The 19,426-nt window shown below is 31.2% G+C and overlaps 1 protein-coding gene across 1 annotated transcript in view; it reads right to left on the bottom strand.

Annotated features, from left to right (window-relative positions):
• Positions 1 to 19,426, bottom strand: part of LOC145266361 (excitatory amino acid transporter 1-like) — a 183,501-nt gene that overhangs the window by 79,478 nt on the left and 84,597 nt on the right. The window contains exon 2 of the mRNA XM_080121984.1: positions 10,355 to 10,429. Coding sequence (XP_079978110.1) covers positions 10,355 to 10,429 — 75 coding nt within the window. The remainder of the gene's footprint in view (positions 1 to 10,354; positions 10,430 to 19,426) is intronic.

Here is a 19,426-nt window from a genome sequence, read left to right as displayed (position 1 = left end):
TTTATTAGCACTTTTTATTTACAGATAAATTTATTTATTTATTAGCACTTTTTATTTACAGATAAATTTATTTATTTATTTTTTAGCACTTTTTATTTACAGATAAATTTATTTATTTATTAGCACTTTTTATTTACAGATAAATTTATTTATTTATTAGCACTTTTTATTTACAGATAAATTTATTTATCTTTTAGCACTTTTTATTTACAGATAAATTTATTTATTTATTAGCACTTTTTATTTACAGATAAATTTATTTATTTATTAGCACTTTTTATTTACAGATAAATTTATTTATTTATTAGCACTTTTTATTTACAGATAAATTTATTTATTTATTAGCACTTTTTATTTACAGATAAATTTATTTATTTATTTATTAGCACTTTTTATTTACAGATAAATTTATTTATTTATTAGCACTTTTTATTTACAGATAAATTTATTTATTTATTTTTTAGCACAATTTTTTTACAGATAAATTTATTTATTTATTAGCACTTTTTATTTACAGATTAATTAATTTATTTATTTTTTAGCACTTTTTATTTACAGATAAATTTACTTATTTATTAGCACTTTTTATTTACAGATAAATTTATTTATTTATTTTTTAGCACTTTTTATTTACAGATACGTTTATTTATTTATTTTTAGCACTTTTTATTTACAGATAAATTTATTTTTTTATTAGCACTTTTTATTTACAGATAAATTTATTTATTTATTTATTAGCACTTTTTATTTACAGATAAATTTATTTATTTATTAGCACTTTTTATTTACAGATAAATTTATTTATTTATTAGCACTTTTTTTTTACAGATAAATTTATTTATTTATTAGCACTTTTTATTTACAGATAAATTTATTTATTTATTAGCACTTTTTATTTACAGATAAATTTATTTATTTATTAGCACTTTTTATTTACGGATGAATTTATTTATTTATTTTTTAGCACGTTTTATTTACAGATAAATTTATTTATTTATTAGCACTGTTTATTTACGGATAAATTTATTTATTTATTAGCACTTTTTATTTACAGATAAATTTATTTATTTTTTAGCACTTTTTTTTTACAGATAAATTTATTTATTTATTAGCACTTTTTATTTACAGATAAATTTATTTATTTATTAGCACTTTTTATTTACGGATAAATGTATTTATTTATTAGCACTTTTTATTTACTGATTAATTTATTTAGTTATTAGCACTTTTTATTTACGGATAAATTTATTTATTTATTAGCACTTTTTATTTTCGGATAAATTTATTTATTTATTTTTTAGCACTTTTTATGTACAGATAACTTTATTTATTTATTAGCACTTTTTATTTACAGATAAATTTATTTATTTTTTTTTTAGCACTTTTTATTTACAGATAAATTTATTTATTTATTAGCACTTTTTATTTACAGATAAATTTATTTATTTTTTAGCACTTTTTATTTACAGATAAATTTATTTATTTATTAGCACTTTTGATTTACAAATAAATTTATTTATTTATTTTTTAGCACTTTTTATTTACAGATAAATTTATTTATTTATTAGCACTTTTTATTTACAGATAAATTTATTTATTTATTAGCACTTTTTATTTACGGATAAATTTATTTATTTATTAGCACTTTTTATTTACAGATAAATTTATTTATTTTTTAGCACTTTTTATTTACAGATAAATTTATTTATTTATTAGCACTTTTTATTTACAGATAAATTTATTTATTTATTAGCACTTTTTATTTACAGATAAATTTATTTATTTATTTTTTAGAACTTTTTGTTTACAGATAAATTTATTTATTTATTAGCACTTTTTATTTACAGATAAATTTATTTATTTTTTAGCACTTTTTATTTACAGATAATTTTATTTATTTATTAGCACTTTTTATTTACAGATAAATTTATTTATTTATTTATTAGCACTTTTTATTTACAGATAAATTTATTTATTTATTATTTAGCACTTTTTATTTACAGATACATTTATTTATTTTTTAGCACTTTTTATTTACAGATAAATTTATTTATTTATTAGCACATTTTATTTACAGATAAATTTATTTATTTATTTTTTAGCACTTTTTATTTACAGATTAATTCATTTATTTTTTAGCACTTTTTATTTACAGATAAATTTATTTATTTATTAGCACGTTTTATTTACAGATAAATTTATTTATTTATTAGCAGTTTTTATTTACGGATAAATTTATTTATTTATTAGCACTTTTTATTTACAGATAAATTTATTTATTTATTAGCACTTTTTATTTACAGATAAATTTATTTATTTATTAGCACTTTTTATTTACAGATAAATTTATTTATTTAATAGCACTTTTTATTTACGGATAAATTTATTTATTTTTTTTTTCGCACTTTTTATTTACAGATAAATTTATTTATTTATTAGCACTTTTTATTTACAGATAAATTTATTTATTTATTAGCACTTTTTATTTACAGATAAATTTATTTATTTATTTTTTAGCACTTTTTATTTACAGATAAATTTATTTATTTATTAGCACTTTTTATTTACAGATAAATTTATTTATTTATTAGCACTTTTTATTTACAGATAAATTTATTTATCTTTTAGCACTTTTTATTTACAGATAAATTTATTTATTTATTAGCACTTTTTATTTACAGATAAATTTATTTATTTATTAGCACTTTTTATTTACAGATAAATTTATTTATTTATTAGCACTTTTTATTTACAGATAAATTTATTTATTTATTAGCACTTTTTATTTACAGATAAATTTATTTATTTATTTATTAGCACTTTTTATTTACAGATAAATTTATTTATTTATTAGCACTTTTTATTTACAGATAAATTTATTTATTTATTTTTTAGCACAATTTTTTTACAGATAAATTTATTTATTTATTAGCACTTTTTATTTACAGATTAATTAATTTATTTATTTTTTAGCACTTTTTATTTACAGATAAATTTACTTATTTATTAGCACTTTTTATTTACAGATAAATTTATTTATTTATTTTTTAGCACTTTTTATTTACAGATACGTTTATTTATTTATTTTTAGCACTTTTTATTTACAGATAAATTTATTTTTTTATTAGCACTTTTTATTTACAGATAAATTTATTTATTTATTTATTAGCACTTTTTATTTACAGATAAATTTATTTATTTATTAGCACTTTTTATTTACAGATAAATTTATTTATTTATTAGCACTTTTTTTTTACAGATAAATTTATTTATTTATTAGCACTTTTTATTTACAGATAAATTTATTTATTTATTAGCACTTTTTATTTACAGATAAATTTATTTATTTATTAGCACTTTTTATTTACGGATGAATTTATTTATTTATTTTTTAGCACGTTTTATTTACAGATAAATTTATTTATTTATTAGCACTGTTTATTTACGGATAAATTTATTTATTTATTAGCACTTTTTATTTACAGATAAATTTATTTATTTTTTAGCACTTTTTTTTTACAGATAAATTTATTTATTTATTAGCACTTTTTATTTACAGATAAATTTATTTATTTATTAGCACTTTTTATTTACGGATAAATGTATTTATTTATTAGCACTTTTTATTTACTGATTAATTTATTTAGTTATTAGCACTTTTTATTTACGGATAAATTTATTTATTTATTAGCACTTTTTATTTTCGGATAAATTTATTTATTTATTTTTTAGCACTTTTTATGTACAGATAACTTTATTTATTTATTAGCACTTTTTATTTACAGATAAATTTATTTATTTTTTTTTTAGCACTTTTTATTTACAGATAAATTTATTTATTTATTAGCACTTTTTATTTACAGATAAATTTATTTATTTATTAGCACTTTTTATTTACAGATAAATTCATTTATTTATTAGCACTTTTTATTTACAGATAAATTTATTTATTTATTTTTTAGCACTTTTTATTTACAGATAAATTTATTTATTTATTAGCACTTTTTATTTACGGATAAATTTATTTATTTATTAGCACTTTTTATTTACGGATAAATTTTTTTATTTATTAGCACTTTTTATTTACAGATAAATTTATTTATTTTTTAGCACTTTTTATTTACAGATAAATTTATTTATTTATTAGCACTTTTGATTTACAGATAAATTTATTTATTTATTTTTTAGCACTTTTTATTTACAGATAAATTTATTTATTTATTAGCACTTTTTATTTACAGATAAATTTATTTATTTATTAGCACTTTTTATTTACGGATAAATTTATTTATTTATTAGCACTTTTTATTTACAGATAAATTTATTTATTTTTTAGCACTTTTTATTTACAGATAAATTTATTTATTTATTAGCACTTTTTATTTACAGATAAATTTATTTATTTATTAGCACTTTTTATTTACAGATAAATTTATTTATCTTTTAGCACTTTTTATTTACAGATAAATTTATTTATTTATTAGCACTTTTTATTTACAGATAAATTTATTTATTTATTAGCACTTTTTATTTACAGATAAATTTATTTATTTATTAGCACTTTTTATTTACAGATAAATTTATTTATTTATTAGCACTTTTTATTTACAGATAAATTTATTTATTTATTTATTAGCACTTTTTATTTACAGATAAATTTATTTATTTATTAGCACTTTTTATTTACAGATAAATTGATTTATTTTTTAGCACTTTTTATTTACAGATAAATTTCATTTATTTATTAGCACTTTTTATTTACAGATAAATTTATTTATTTATTAGCACTTTTTATTTACAGATAAATTTATTTATTTATTAGCACTTTTTATTTACAGATAAATTTATTTATTTATTAGCTCTTTTTATTTACAGATAAATTTATTTTTTATTAGCACGTTCATTATTGTTCTTTCACGATGTTTCGGTCAACTTATGTTCTTTTCTCTTCGCTGCAACCTCTATCTCACAGAAGAGATGTTGCTAGTTTGTTTCTGCTTTATCGTTATTTTCATGGCAAGTGCTCGACTGAGCTTCAATCTATGGTACCCCCCTGGCCAAACTTTCACAAGAAACACTCGTCTAGCTGAAAACACTATCAATAATTCCTCCCCCCCCCACTCTTTATCTGCGCCTAAACCTAAACGTAGATTCCATGAACAAAGTTTCTTTCTTCGAACTGCACGCTTGTAGAACTGTCTTCCGTTTTCCCGCTTTCCAGCTGACTACAACATGGTTGTCTTCAAGTCCAACGTAAACAATTTCTTGATGCGCTGTTCCACTTAAGTTAACAAATTTACCGAATTTCCATTACTAACGATTACTACATTGTCCCATTGACTACAGTACACTCTTAACCCTTATCCTCGAGTGGTCTCTGGGCCTTGATAAGTGGTTATGCCTACTTAAAAAAAAAAAAACTATTCCTCTGGCCTTCGTCAGATGGTTAACCGCGACGGGATAGGAATACTGAATCTCCTAACTGTATCCTCAGAAATTACTGTATTCCGTAGTTGTCTCACAACTACAGTTAGGAGACTCAGCATTCCTATCTAGTTGCGGTTAACCACCTGACGAAGGCCACAGGAATAGTTGGCCGAAACGCCGCGAAACAAAAACTAGAATGATGAGAATAATAGTTCGCAAATAAATAAATGAGGGTAATAATACATCTAAAAAAAAAAAATACCAATTAAAATTTTTCTTTCTAATAAAACGATTCAAAAAATTTATTTATCACAAAGAAAATATTTATAACACGTGCGAAATAGAATTTTCTTTAAACTAATTTATAAAACTCACTATGTCTGTCTGTCTGTTTGTTTCCATATTTTCAAACTCTATCTCCCCCGAAACTAAAAGTCGCAGAGCTGCGCTAGGGGCCCTCAAATGATTGTATTTTTTAAGGTTAAAATAGTTTTTAAGGGGTCAAAAAGGGGTCAAAATTGAACAAAAAAATCGTTCATATGCGTGTCATGTTGGTTAAGTGGTAACGTCACCAGCTTTGAATGTTACAGTTTTGCTTTCGGTTTCGATTCTAGTTGATGGCACTCAAATACTTTTTTTTTTTTACTTTTGAACTCACAACTCTATAATGATATATGAAATCTGAACAAACTAAAATATCATATTTAAGCGTATTTTACGACCGGGCAAAGCCGGGCGCCCCCTCCTCGCTAGTATAATATTGTAAAAAGATTTTTCATAAATTTATGTTTATTAATAAAAAATATGCGTGGCTACTTTTTTTAACACTGTTTATCTACTATTATATAAAAGGAATTTGTGTGTGCATGTGTGTATGTGTGTGAGTTCGTTTCCTATGAACTCGGAAACGGCTGGATCGGTTTTTTATATTACACAAGAAGGTATTTGATGTATCTGGAGGTGTTCTTACATAGGTTTTGAATCGGAATGCATCTGATAAATATTGAAAATCGATAATTGAAAAAATCTGATTAAAGAAGAAAGTTCGATTTTTACCAAAGTTAACACTTTTATACAACCTAACATTACAAGTGCATGTAAGAAGTTTTATCACTGCACAAGCAGCAAGGCCCAGCCTATAACATCAATTGTGGATTCTTTTATGAGACACTAGGTGGGGTACCCGGCGTTGCCCGAGTGTGGAGGAGTTTTATGATAAGGATATTGATCAGCGGAGCCCTAAAATACTGTTTCAAATAAACAAAAAAATATTAACCAACTTCCTAAAAAAAAAATGTAAATAGCAACGAGTACCCGTGCGAATGCAAGAAAAGAAGTAGTAAGCAGGGAGGCAGGCTCGAACCTGTAACGCTAAGAGGAAAAGGAAGTGAAAAAAAAAGCGAGCGGTTTTGTCGCCGCACCCACCGTGACATACGACATCGTCGCCGTTCAAATTAAGTTTAGTCATTGCAAGGCGTATGATAACTTTTGCAAAAATGTCAACGAAAAAAGTGCCCCCCTCCTTGTAAAAAAAACGGCTCAGTTGACGGTGAAAGAGTTAATGTTTTTGGCCAATTTTTGGATATTTGTCGGCCGAGTGACTAAGCTTTCAAACGCTACCAATTTTATCAATGTTGGTCACGTGTGTCGAAAGTTTCGGCGAGACATACAAACATGCACACTAACAGATGTTTGAGATTTATATCATAGAAGAAGAAGAAGAAGAAGAAGAAGAAGAAGAAGAAGAAGAAGAAGAAGAAGAAGAAGGAGAAGAAGAAGAAGAAGAAGAAGGGGACAAAAGAGGCAAATTGTGGTGTTTTAGTATCTTGGATGGTTCTTATCGGACATGGAAGGGGCCATTCACTCGGCTAACTAAGAACTTGATCTAGACATATAAGGGGTCTGGAGCCTGGCAAGATTTGAAACCATGCATGCCAAGATCAGGCGAGTAACATGAACTCCAACTTGGAACCTTTGCTTTAGTATAGAAGGATTTCCCCCTCCATTGACTAAGGACAATTAATTTGAGTGCGGCATCTGAGTAGACACCACACTTCAGCCACCAGTCCAGTACGCGTACCGGATGTCGACCGACAAGATTTCGACTGCTTGTCTACTCGACAAGCGGAAATGCACAGCTTTTATAGTCTTGGGTTATCAAGGGAGATAATCCATATCCACAACATGCTTGACGCGGAACCTGTTGACCAGATCGCATCTAGCCATCAGATTAGCCATGCTTAACCCGATTGTGGCGGTAATTCATACAGAATTATTATAACTGTAATTTAATTTAGTGTGTACATGCACGTAACCCTATACATTTTCAATCCGTTTTGATCCTTGGTTTCTTTGATGTGAAGCCCGTACAAATTGACTCATTTATAATTAGGACTGGGACAACAGCATATTTTTTTCATTTTTTTGACACTCGAGCGTGTATCCATTGATATCCTATATGCTTTTATATAGAGTGATGTGGTTCTCGGTTGAATAACTGTATCTAACTGTGTCGGATTTATACTAGAGAGTCCAAACAATGAAAAGAATATTCTATTGTCATAGTCCAACCCATAATTAAACAAAATATACTTGTAAAATTAAACAATGTTGCGTCTATTCAGTCAGCGCGCTTATAAATGAAAATGTTGTTTCAAAAGTACACGTGACAGACAAAAATAGTGGTCTGGCAGACCGATGGATAAGAACAGGTCCAAACACATGTAAGACAATTTGGCAATTTATTAACTGTCGCGGCCATGGAAGAACGCGAAAAAATCTGTTTAGATATTTAAAACTATGGGGTTTTTTTTCGTTATTTCTTTCTATCTATCTATCTATCTATCTATCTATTTACATACACACACACATACACACACATACATATATATATCAGAAAAGGGAAGAAATACACACGCACACACACACACACTATTTATCTGTCTGTCTGTCTGTTTGTCTGCCTATCTATCCATCTGTCTGTCTATCTATCTATCTGTCTCTCTCTCTCTCTATCTGTCTGTCTGTCTGTCTATCTATCTATATATCTATATGTCTGTCTATCTATCTATCTGTCTCTCTCTATCTATCTATCTATCTGTCTGTCTGTCTGCCAGTCTATCTATCTATCTATCTATCTATCTATCTATCTGTCTCTCTCTCTCTCTATCTGTCTGTCTGTCTGTCTATCTATCAATTTATCTCTCTGTCTATCTATCTATCTATCTATATGTCTGTCTGTCTGTCTATCTATCTATCAATTTATCTCTCTGTCTATCTATCTATCTACTATTATATAAAAAGAAGAAATACACCCACATACCCACAAACATTGTTCATAAGTCTATCTTTACTTGTGTGTGTGTGTGTGTGTGTGTGTGTGTGTGTGTGTGTGTGTGTGTGTGTTTTGTCTCATGATATATCAACTCCTTTCGGGTCATTCAGTGCTGAATCCAGTTATTTTGGAAAAAGTGTTTTATTTTTCAAGCTCTTTATATCTTCGCATATTTATTTGTAGAGTTTGGTTTGGTTGAGCAAGGAAGGGGGGGGGGTAGGAGATTAAAAAAAGGGGAGGGGAGGGGGGAACTATTGTTTTTGTTTTGGACTTCGCAGAATTTGATTTAGTTGTGCAAAGAGTTAAAAAAAAGACAAAAACAAAAAGGTGTTAATGTAGATGCATTGGAGCCAGGGAGCCATTTTTAGACAGCCTCATCTGGTTGCACCAGGTGTGTGTGTGTGTGTGTGTGTGTGTGTGTGTGTGTGTGTGTGTGTGTGTGTGTGTGTGAGATCTCTTTGCCTATGGACTTCATAACGGGTGGTCGGATTTTTTGTTTTAATTTCACACGAATATACTTTGTGCGTTTGGGAGTGTTTTTTCGTATGTTTTGTATCGGAATACCTCCGATAAATATCGAAAATTAATAATCGAAACAATCCGATTAAAGAAGAGAGTTCGATTTTGATCAAAGTTAGCACTTTTATACAGCCTAGCATCACACGTGTATTTGAGAAATTTTATCGCCGCACAAGCAGAAAGGCCCAGTCTTTCAAATCAATTGTAGATTTTGTATAAGAGAGGTGCGCGTTCTAAATGAATGCTTTTGTTTAGAGCACAATTGAACCGTGATACTTGACTTTTGTACGTTTAACTTTCATTTAAATGATTATGTAAAAATAATTTCATAAAATCATCAGTCGGTTCTTTAATAAGACAGGGGCGCGTTAGAAAGGAATTCTGTTTACAGTACAATTGAACTATGATACTTGAATTTTGTACGCTTAATTTTCATGTTTATGTAAAAATAATTTTCATGATTATGTAAAAATAATCTCATGAAATCATCATTTGGTTCTTTGATAAGGCAGAGACGCGTTCGAAATGAATTCTTCTGCTTAGAGCATGATTGAACAATGACGTTTGACTTTTGCATTTTAAAATTTTAATCAAGCCATTAGTTAAAGATAATTTCATAAAATTAACAGAAGATTCTATACAGCGCAATGCAGATTACAATGTATTGGTGGACTAAGTCACTGCTTGACCGGAGGTGAAGCTTCTTCTTGGTACACCGCGGAGGTGGGGGAAGTCCCCAGTTAGAGCAGACCATCAATCGATTTGATTAAAAAATGAGCGATTTCACCAATTTCAATGACAATAAAAGTATGAGAGAGTGGGACCTTTGCTGATTCTCATTCAAGTGTCCCTGCTAGTATATTACTAAATGGTGAATCATTCTCATTAAAATCCAGTTAGTAACATACATCTAAAATTGAGAAAGGCGGTTTTCCCTCAATTTCGTTATTAGATGTCGTGGCATAACCGCGATCTTTAAACATTGCCGACGAATTAGTAGTAAAAAAAACAAAAAAAACAACAACAACAACAACAAAAAACAGACACATAAAAAGCATATAAATAAAAACTTACCTGCGATGACATTACTTATGATGAGCGGTAGGACCATTGATGTCAAACAGCGCATGAATATTTCACCGGGGAGACCTACAATAAAATAAAATAAAAATAATAATTATGGGGGAGGGTAAGCAAAACAAACTCATTGAAGACAATGCTAAAAACTAAAGAAAATAATCTTATATTAGTACTAAATTTTTTAGATGAGGACTGACTGTTTGTATTACTTGTACTGATCGGACTATTGTTCTCATCTTGGGGACTATTTGTGCAACGCTTTGGTCGGTGTAGCCTCCGACTTCATCATCATCAGAAAGGAGAAAAATCACTGACTGCGTAAATGGTTTCTTATTCTTGGAGTCGTTTTTTTTTTTTGCCGTGGTTTCGTATGTGTGAAAAATTTGGTTGACAAGGGGAGGTAACTTTAATGGATTTTGACGGGATTGTCTCTTTTTTACCGTTGAAATTTTAAGAAGGGTTTGTATAAATTTTAACCTTTCTTTTTAATTAGAGATTCCCATATACTGCTGATCTCTATGCTTGGTCTGTTTAGTATTGCACTGAAGATTGTCTGATCGAAACAAATAATACAAATAATTTTTTTTATCGTTTGTCTTGTTATTGATTCATAACGATATTTAAAAAAAAAAAGTGCTTCCTTACTTTAATACATTGTCACGTGTTGCACTTGAAAAAGACTTAAAAGTTTCCGTTTACCACCCAGCGGATATTTTTACATCTCCAAGAAATAGAGAGAAAAAACAAAAGATTTATAAAAAGAAAAAAAAGCTTTCTTTTTCTTTTTGACAAATGAATCACCGCTTATTAAGGCCCGGAGGCCACTCGAGGATAAGGGTTAATGAGTATACAGTAGTCAATGAGACAATATCTTAGTAATTATTAATTAGCGGGACCTGTAGAAATTCCACAGAGGACTCATTCGTACGTAATATATTGATGCTAGAATTCTGTAGATATTCAGCATAAATGGAGACGCTCTGATATTATTGTAGTTCTTTTGTTAAAACTGCAAAAGTATTTATCCAAGCTAGCAAAGACGCCCGGCGTAGCCAGGTCGTAAAATACACTTAAATATGATATTTTAATTCTTGCAGATTTCATAAATATTATTATAGAGTTAATGTTCTATCGATTTTTATATAAAAGGGCACCCCCACTAGGCTACGAAGTCTATTTTAAACTCTGTCAAGGCATGATAACGTCTTTCTAGCAGCTCCTGCCAAGATGTGGCAACAGTACTCCATCCTTGGGCGTACCTGGCTTTTATATATAGAGAGAATTGCATCTATTTGAGCGGTTCAAGGATCCCACCATTTTTCCGGCGACCTTGGCAACAGATTTGATGTACGTTATCCATTTCAGATCAAAAATAAAGGTCAAGCCCAGAAGCTTGTCAAACATGGAGCCTCCCCAAAACGAGAGCCATTCATTTCAATCGATGCCATATGGAGTTGCAGGGAAGAGAAAAGGCATCCCCTACTAGGCTACAAAATCTATGTTGAACTCTGTCAAAGTAGGCTAAGGCCTTTTTAGCAGTTCCTGCCCAGATGTGGCAACAGTACTCAATCCTTGGACGTACTTGTTGAGAATCGTTTATACGAGCGAAAGCTAGTATGTAACCCCATACTGATGAAGCTCGGCTAGGACCCCTTTTTGTCTGGGAACTCTCGGCTCGTCTGGTCTTTCTCTGAGGGTTTTTATATTGAATCCTGTATGCTGAAAGCGAATATCGAAGCCGCAGACAGGAAGAAAAACAGACTCGTGAAATTCTATTCTACAGAATTAATTTCACAAACTTATGTACAAATAATTTAACAAATATTATTCAGTTCTTAGTAAGTTTTTTTCAGTCTCAAATCTCTTCACAGACAGCGTCAGACGGGTGGATAAGAGGAAGAGGAGTTACGTCTCCAGGGGACGGCGGTTTACCTCGAGTTTCACGCACAACTCTTTTGGAAACTCTTCAAAATTCAACTCGAAAACTTCTAAATAAATTAATCTATATATAGGAAGGTATGTGGATGGGGTAGAAGTTTCCCTAGCCAATCAGATTTCACCACGAAATCGGAAAACCCCAGATTTTTCGTGTGTGCAATTCCCGATTCTGATATCTGAGATCTACAGGCATACTAATTCCCATGACCTTAAGGTCATCATGTCAGCACTGACATCTGGCTTTTGAGTTCGCTAAGGCCAGACGGTGTTATGTTATTGTTCTAAGTTTCCTGTCATGAATTTTAACTGCAAAATATATTTCTCTGGTTTCAAACAATATCTATTTTGACATGAAATAAAAAATATATATATTTATATTCTCTGTTTTAGATCCTCGGGTTATCTGCGGTCACCCGGGAACGATTAGCTATCTAGCATAGTTATTCGGCCTCCTCGGGCCTCTGGGGGGGATCTAAAGCTCCCCAAATGAGGGCAAATTGCTCTCTCTCTCTCAGGTTGATTACGTCACAGTATAAAGGTAAATAAACATCTTTCAAGAAAAAAAAATCGTTTGGCTTTTCAAAATAAGTTAAAATAAAAATTGTATTAATGTGGGAGGATTTTTTAAGCAATGTAAGTCCAACAACCTTATAAAATTCTGCAAAAAAAAATTAATTTCCAGCAAAGAATCAAATGACCGCTCAGATTAAGAAGGGAGCAATGCACTTACCTTAGATTGCGAAAGAATTGCCCCCTTCCGCGACGTAACCGTCTTGTAGTATCTTCGCCAGACGAAAGTGGAAAAGATTTACTTTCAATCGCCGGCAACTGAATCAGGTTGTGGTGAAGAAAAATAAAAGAGAGACAAGACAAGGGAATCTCCCCTCTTATATAATGGAAGGATCAGATTAACTATCACGTGATCCGGAGCACAAAATAAAACTTTAAAAGGGTGAATAACAACAACAATTCTTCTTGGTTAGTATTCAAGGTAAGTGCACGCCGATCCTTCTCTTCTCGAGCAATCATTAATCCTTTTTTTCACAGATTCTTTGATACTCTCATAATTCAAAATGGCGTCCATTCATTCCCTCTTCTTTCTATGCACTTTAACGCACATGGGTAAACGCGCTTTGTACAAAAATGACGCAAAAAAATAATTACACTTTTTTGCACGAATATTTATCCATCTACTTCTACATAAAAACACCTTGTCTATCTCTCTCTCCCCCTCTCTGTCTTTCTCTCTTTCTATGTGAGTTCCTTCCCTATGAACTCCGAACGGTTGGGCCGATTTTTTTTTAACTTCACACAAATACACTTTGTGTGTCAAGGAGTGTTCTTAGATAGGTTTTGTATCGGAATGCCTCCGATAAGTATCGATAATCGATAATCGAAAAAAATCCGATTAGGAAGGAAGAGTCCGATTTTGACCAAGGTTAACACTGATATACAACCTAACATCACAAGTGCATTTGAGAAGTTTTATTGTCGCACAAGCAGAAGAGTCCGGAATATAAAATCAACAGTTGTTTTTTTGAGAAGACAGGGACGCGTTCGAAATGAATGTTTCTGTCTAGAACACAATTATACCATGATGCTTGACTTTTGCATTTTAACCTTTAATTCAAGTTATTATATAAACAGTTTTTTAAAATCAACCGTAGGTTCGCTGGAGTGCAATGTAGACTATGATGTATTGTGAACTAAGTTCTTGTGGGGAGGCAAGTGAAGCTTCCTTCCGGTGCACCGCGATGCATCCCCGACCAGATTTGATTGAAAAATGGTTGATTTCACCGATTTTGATGACAATAAAAGTAATAGATATGTGAAACATTCGTTAATCCTAATTCTATCCCGGGCAATTTTGGGTCACCGTGCTAATAATCACATATAAAATAACGTATGAATCAGTAAATAGCGTATAAAAATCATGCTAAACGTGCAGATATTTTTTCAAACGTCAAAAAAAAAACAATTTTAGTTGAAAATTAATAAATATTTATTATTTATTATTACTCATCGCAGTGGGAAATTCTGTTTCAAATCAAATTAAATAAGAAAAGATAATTTAAGAAATCGTTTTTGCCATCCTAAATAGGCACATATTTTTGTGATCCCCCCACTCAAATTCCGATTTTCCTTATTAATCGTCCCATATAAGCGGCTACATTGAATTTCAGCTCTAATCACGTTACCTGAATTGATTTTTTTAAATAAAAGTTCAAAAATAAAGTGGTGCTTTCTTTGTATCTCGTTTCACCCTATATATATGTGTGTGTTGTGTATGTGTTGTGTGTGTGTGTTTGTGTGTGTTGTGTGTGTTTGTGTTGTGTGTGTGTTGTGTGTGTTGTGTGTTGTGTGTTGTGTGTGTGTTGTGTGTGTGTTGTGTGTTGTGTGTGTTTTGTGTGTGTGTGTGTTGTGTGTGCGTTGTGTGTGTGTTGTGTGTGTGTGTGTTGTGTGTGTGTTTGTTTGTGTGTGTGTTGTGTGTTGTGTGTGTGTGTTGTGTGTGTGTGTTGTGTGTGCGTGTGTGTTTGTGTGTGTTGTGTGTTGTGTGAGTGTGTGTTGTGTGTGTTTGTGTGTGTTTGTGTGTTGTGTGTTGTGTGTGTGTTGTGTGTGTTGCGTGTGTGTGTGTGTTGTGTGTGTGTTTGTGTTTGTGTGTGTGTGTTGTGTGTGTTGTGTGTGTTTGTGTGTGTGTGTTGTGTGTGTGTTTGTGTGTGTGTTTGTGTGTGTTGTGTGTGTGTGTTTGTGTGTGTGCTGTGTGTTTGTGTGTGTGTGTTTGTGTGTTGTGTGTTTGTGTGTGTGTTTGTGTGTGTGTGTTTGTGTATTTGTGTATGCTGTGTGTTGTGTGTGTGTTGTGTGTGCTGTGTGTGTTGTGTGTTGTGTGTTTGTGTGTGTGTGCTTGTGCTAGTGTGTGTGTGTTGTATGTTTGTGTGTGTGTTTGTGTGTTTGTGTGTTGTGTGTGTGTTTGTGTGTGTTGTGTGCGTGTTGTGTGTGTTGTGTGTGTTGTGTGTGTGTTGTGTGTGTGTTTGTGTGTGTGTTGTGTCCGTTGTGTGTTTGTGTGTGTGTTTGTGTGTGTGTTTGTGTGTGTGTTTGTGTATTTGTGTATGCTGTGTGTTGTGTGTGTTGTGTATGTGTTGTGTGTGTGTGTTGTATGTTTGTGTGTATGTTTGTGTGTTGTGTGTTTGTGTGTTGTGTGTTGTGTGTGTGTTTGTGTGTGTTGTGTGCGTGTTGTGTGTGTTGTGTGTGTGTTGTGTGTGTGTTTGTGTGTGTGTTGTGTCCGTTGTGTGTTTGTGTGTGTGTTTGTGTGTGTGTTGTGTGTGTTGTGTGTTTGTGTGTGTTTCTGTGTGTTTGTGTGTGTGTATGTTGTGTGTTGTGTGTGTGTTATGTGTGTTGTGCGTGTGTGTGTTGTGTGTTTGTGTGTTTGTGTTTGTTGTGTGTTGTGTGTGTGTGTTGTGTGTTTGTGTGTGTTGTGTGTGTGTGTTGTGTGTGCTGTGTGTTTGTGTGTGTTGTGTGTTTGTGTTTGTGTGTGTGTGTATGTGTGTTGTGTCGTAACACAATAGTAAAAGAAGAAATCCAAGTCGAGGTTGGTTTTATAAATAATACAAAGGTAGGAATACGGGTATAACTGCCTTGCGCCCAGCGAGGCAGTGGAGTACTGTCGCTCCTTCTCACTGGTGTAGACATTGCTGGCACTATATATAGTGAGAACCGGTGTAATTTCCCTTATGCATAAAAAGGCCAATATAACAATATATATATATATATATATATATATATATATATATATATATATATATATATATATATATATATGTTGACGAAGGCTAAAGCCAGAAACATGCGGGTCCATACGTATACTTTTATACGGTGTTATTTACAATGTTATTAGATTATGTACATGTGTATTATATACTGTACTGTAACGAATTGCTGCCATATCCCGGGGTTATTCAGTATAAGTATATAACACTTTATCAATTATAACTTGCACAACTTTAGCTTCATCTTTGTCTTATATTTAAAGGGATAAAATATTTGACAGTGTGTCGTAGCTCGGTGGTAAACATCAGACTGCCGATTGAGCAGTTGCGCGTTCGATCCTTGTTAAAAGTTTAGCCATGCTGATGACGGGTAATACTCAGAAACACGGGTTCATGGATAACTTTTATGCACGTAAAAATATTTAATAAATATATTTGAATAAAAAATATTTAAATATTTAATAAATAATAATAATAATAATAATAATAATAATAATAATAATAATAATAATAATAATGATGAAAAAAAAGCGTCATAAAGTTAAGAATGTTATGAAACAATAATAATATATCAGCAAGATGAGAAAATGACAAAAAAAGCCACTATAAATGGCTTAATCAGATTGACAAGACAATTCTTTTACAATCTTGCAAAAGGTTGTCCGTGGGGAACGGCGATAGTGTTAATACAATAATAATATATCAACACCTCGGACTGTATGACAGTCAAGATGAATCCCATTGTAATTGAAACAATGACAAAAAAAAATCACCAAAAAGGGCTTAATCAGATTGACAATACTATTTTGCAAAACGCTGTCCGTTGGAAACGGCGATAGTGTAAATACAGCTTGAATGTCTAAAGTCAAAGGAATTGACCTGATGTTTAAGAAAGAAAATCCAACTAAAAACATCCAATGGTTGAGACTACTACTACTACTACTACTACTACTACTACTACTACTACTACTACTACTACTACAATAATAATAATAATAATAATAATAATAATAATAATAATAATAATAATAATAACATATAAAATAATATGATAATAATAATAAATAATGATACGTTCCCCAAATAAGGGACGACGCAAATAAACAAAGGGCATGTAACTCCCTCATACCTATTAGGTAAGCGAAACAATAAAATACAACAAAATCTATACTTTTATCATTTTTTTTCCTATTGATATTCATATTAAACCCGCCATTTTTGTATGTATTTAAAAAGAAAATACAACTTTGCTATAAATGGGTCGTGGAATTGCATTCATCTGCAAAAGATTTAGCTAATTTGCATATTCTTTAAAACATTTATCTTAATTGATTCCTTATTAGTTTTTCGGTTTTCGTAAGAGATGATCATCTTTAGTTAACTATTACGCATAATTATATTCTAATATTAATGCAGTTATTTTACATGATTTATACTTGCGTAATATTTGCGTAAAAAGGTTATAGTAAACACAACCCTCTTTTTACATATATTTATGCATGCGTAAATATATGTTTAAAAAATTGCCTACCAAACTCCTCTATCAGTTTTCGGTCTACAGACACGAAACTTAATACATAGGGTATTCGAACTCATGCGAAAATTTATATTTGGGTTTTAGCCGGGGAAAATCGGTACAAAAGTGTCAAAATTAAATAAATGGAATTTGCCAGGTGAAGGTCGAACGACAGTATGACGAATATGCATGCGTAACGTAATAGCTATTGGTTCATGTTTTAATTTTTAGCCTTGCAGCAAACACGTGTTCATAGCACAGCCATTAATGTCAAGGGAAAAAATAAATCGTAAGCTTTGGTTTCGATTCTCGGTGGTGGCACACGAGTCATTTTTTTTTTTTTTTTTACTTTTTAAATCATTACTATATAATGAGTTCGATATAGCATAATAATAATAAATACGAAATCTGCATTAATCAAAATATCATATTTAAGCGTATTTTATGACTGGGCAATGCCGGGCAGCCTACTAGTCGCTAATAAAAGAAAAAATAAAATAAAATAAGAATAAAAAACAATAGATCTTATATATATATATATATATATATGTGTGTGTGTGTGTGTGTGTGTGTGTGTGTGTGTGTGTGTGTGTGTGTGTGTGTGTGTGTTATTTAATTGATCTTTTTCTCGCATTGATTTCTGTAAGCAATAAAATCAAGGGGAAAAAAAGCATGTGACGGCTGGCGTCTCACACGACGCTGACCATAACCCCATTTCGCTTTCCACACAAGGATGATGCAATGCCGTGATAACTTGCATCGATCACGAGCACTTGCCACTGCTGCATTTACTCGGTTTACAATATCAACGCGTTGTGAACAAGTAAGAAACGTTGCGAAGTCGGATTTTTTTTTTATGTTCGATTAATCAACTGACTGTTTGAATATTGGAAGTCTTTAAAAATAAAGCGTATGAGTTGGAAGAAGTTAGAGGTTTTAGAAGGAGTCGAAGTCGGGGCCAGACACGTAAGAATGCTTCGATCGGAGTTTTTAATCTATGAAGAACAGACACTTTGAAACAAGACATTTATTATCCCAATCCATAACTGAACCCAGATCAACTGCCCCGCTTCTGCCATTGATGAGGCATCTGTTCGTGAATTTGAGGCTGCCATTTTGGAAGATCGGCGCATTACTATTCGCCAAATAGCCCAAGATGTCAAGATTAGTACAGGGTCTGTGGAAACTATCATTCATGACCATTTGCATATGCATAAGGTGTCTGCCAGATGGATTCCCAGGTTGCTCACACCGTTCCAGAAGCGAGAACGCGTCGAGTGCTCGAGGATGAATTTGGAGATGTGCTAAGAAGATGAGTCAAAGTTTTTCAAAAGACTGATTACACAGGATAAAACCTGGGTCCATCACTATGATCCAGAGATCAAAGCCCAGTCAATGCAGTGGAAGCACTTGGACTCACCACCTCCAAAGAAGGCAAGGGTGCAGCCCTCCGCTGGCAAGGTCATGCTCAGTCTTCTGGGACCAGGACGACAGTGATGACAGATTTCCTGGCAAAGGGTACCACGATTACAGGAGCCTATTATGCTTCACTTTTGAGGAAATTAAAGGAAGCTATCAAAATCAAGAGGCGGGGTAAGATCAGCAAAGGTACCCTCCTCCTGCAGGACAACGCTCCGGTTCACAACTCGCATGTCGCCAGATCAGAAGCACGGGCGTGTGGTTATGAAATCCTTCCCCATCCTCCCTACTCTCCTGACCTTGCACCCTCTGACTTTCACCTCTTCCCAGCCATGAAGTTGTTTTTTGAAAGGAAAGCGTTTCCCAGATGATGCAGCCTTGATTTCTGAAGTCACGTCGTGGTTGGAGGACCAACCCGGGGTTTTCTAC

This window comes from Euprymna scolopes, chromosome 41, assembly GCF_053919585.1.
Source record: "Euprymna scolopes isolate OS-2025 chromosome 41, ASM5391958v1, whole genome shotgun sequence".
Classification (NCBI taxonomy): Eukaryota; Metazoa; Mollusca; class Cephalopoda; order Sepiida; family Sepiolidae; genus Euprymna; species Euprymna scolopes.
The sequence above is the reverse complement of the archived record's forward strand: the minus strand, read 5'-3'. Positions and strand labels throughout refer to the sequence as shown.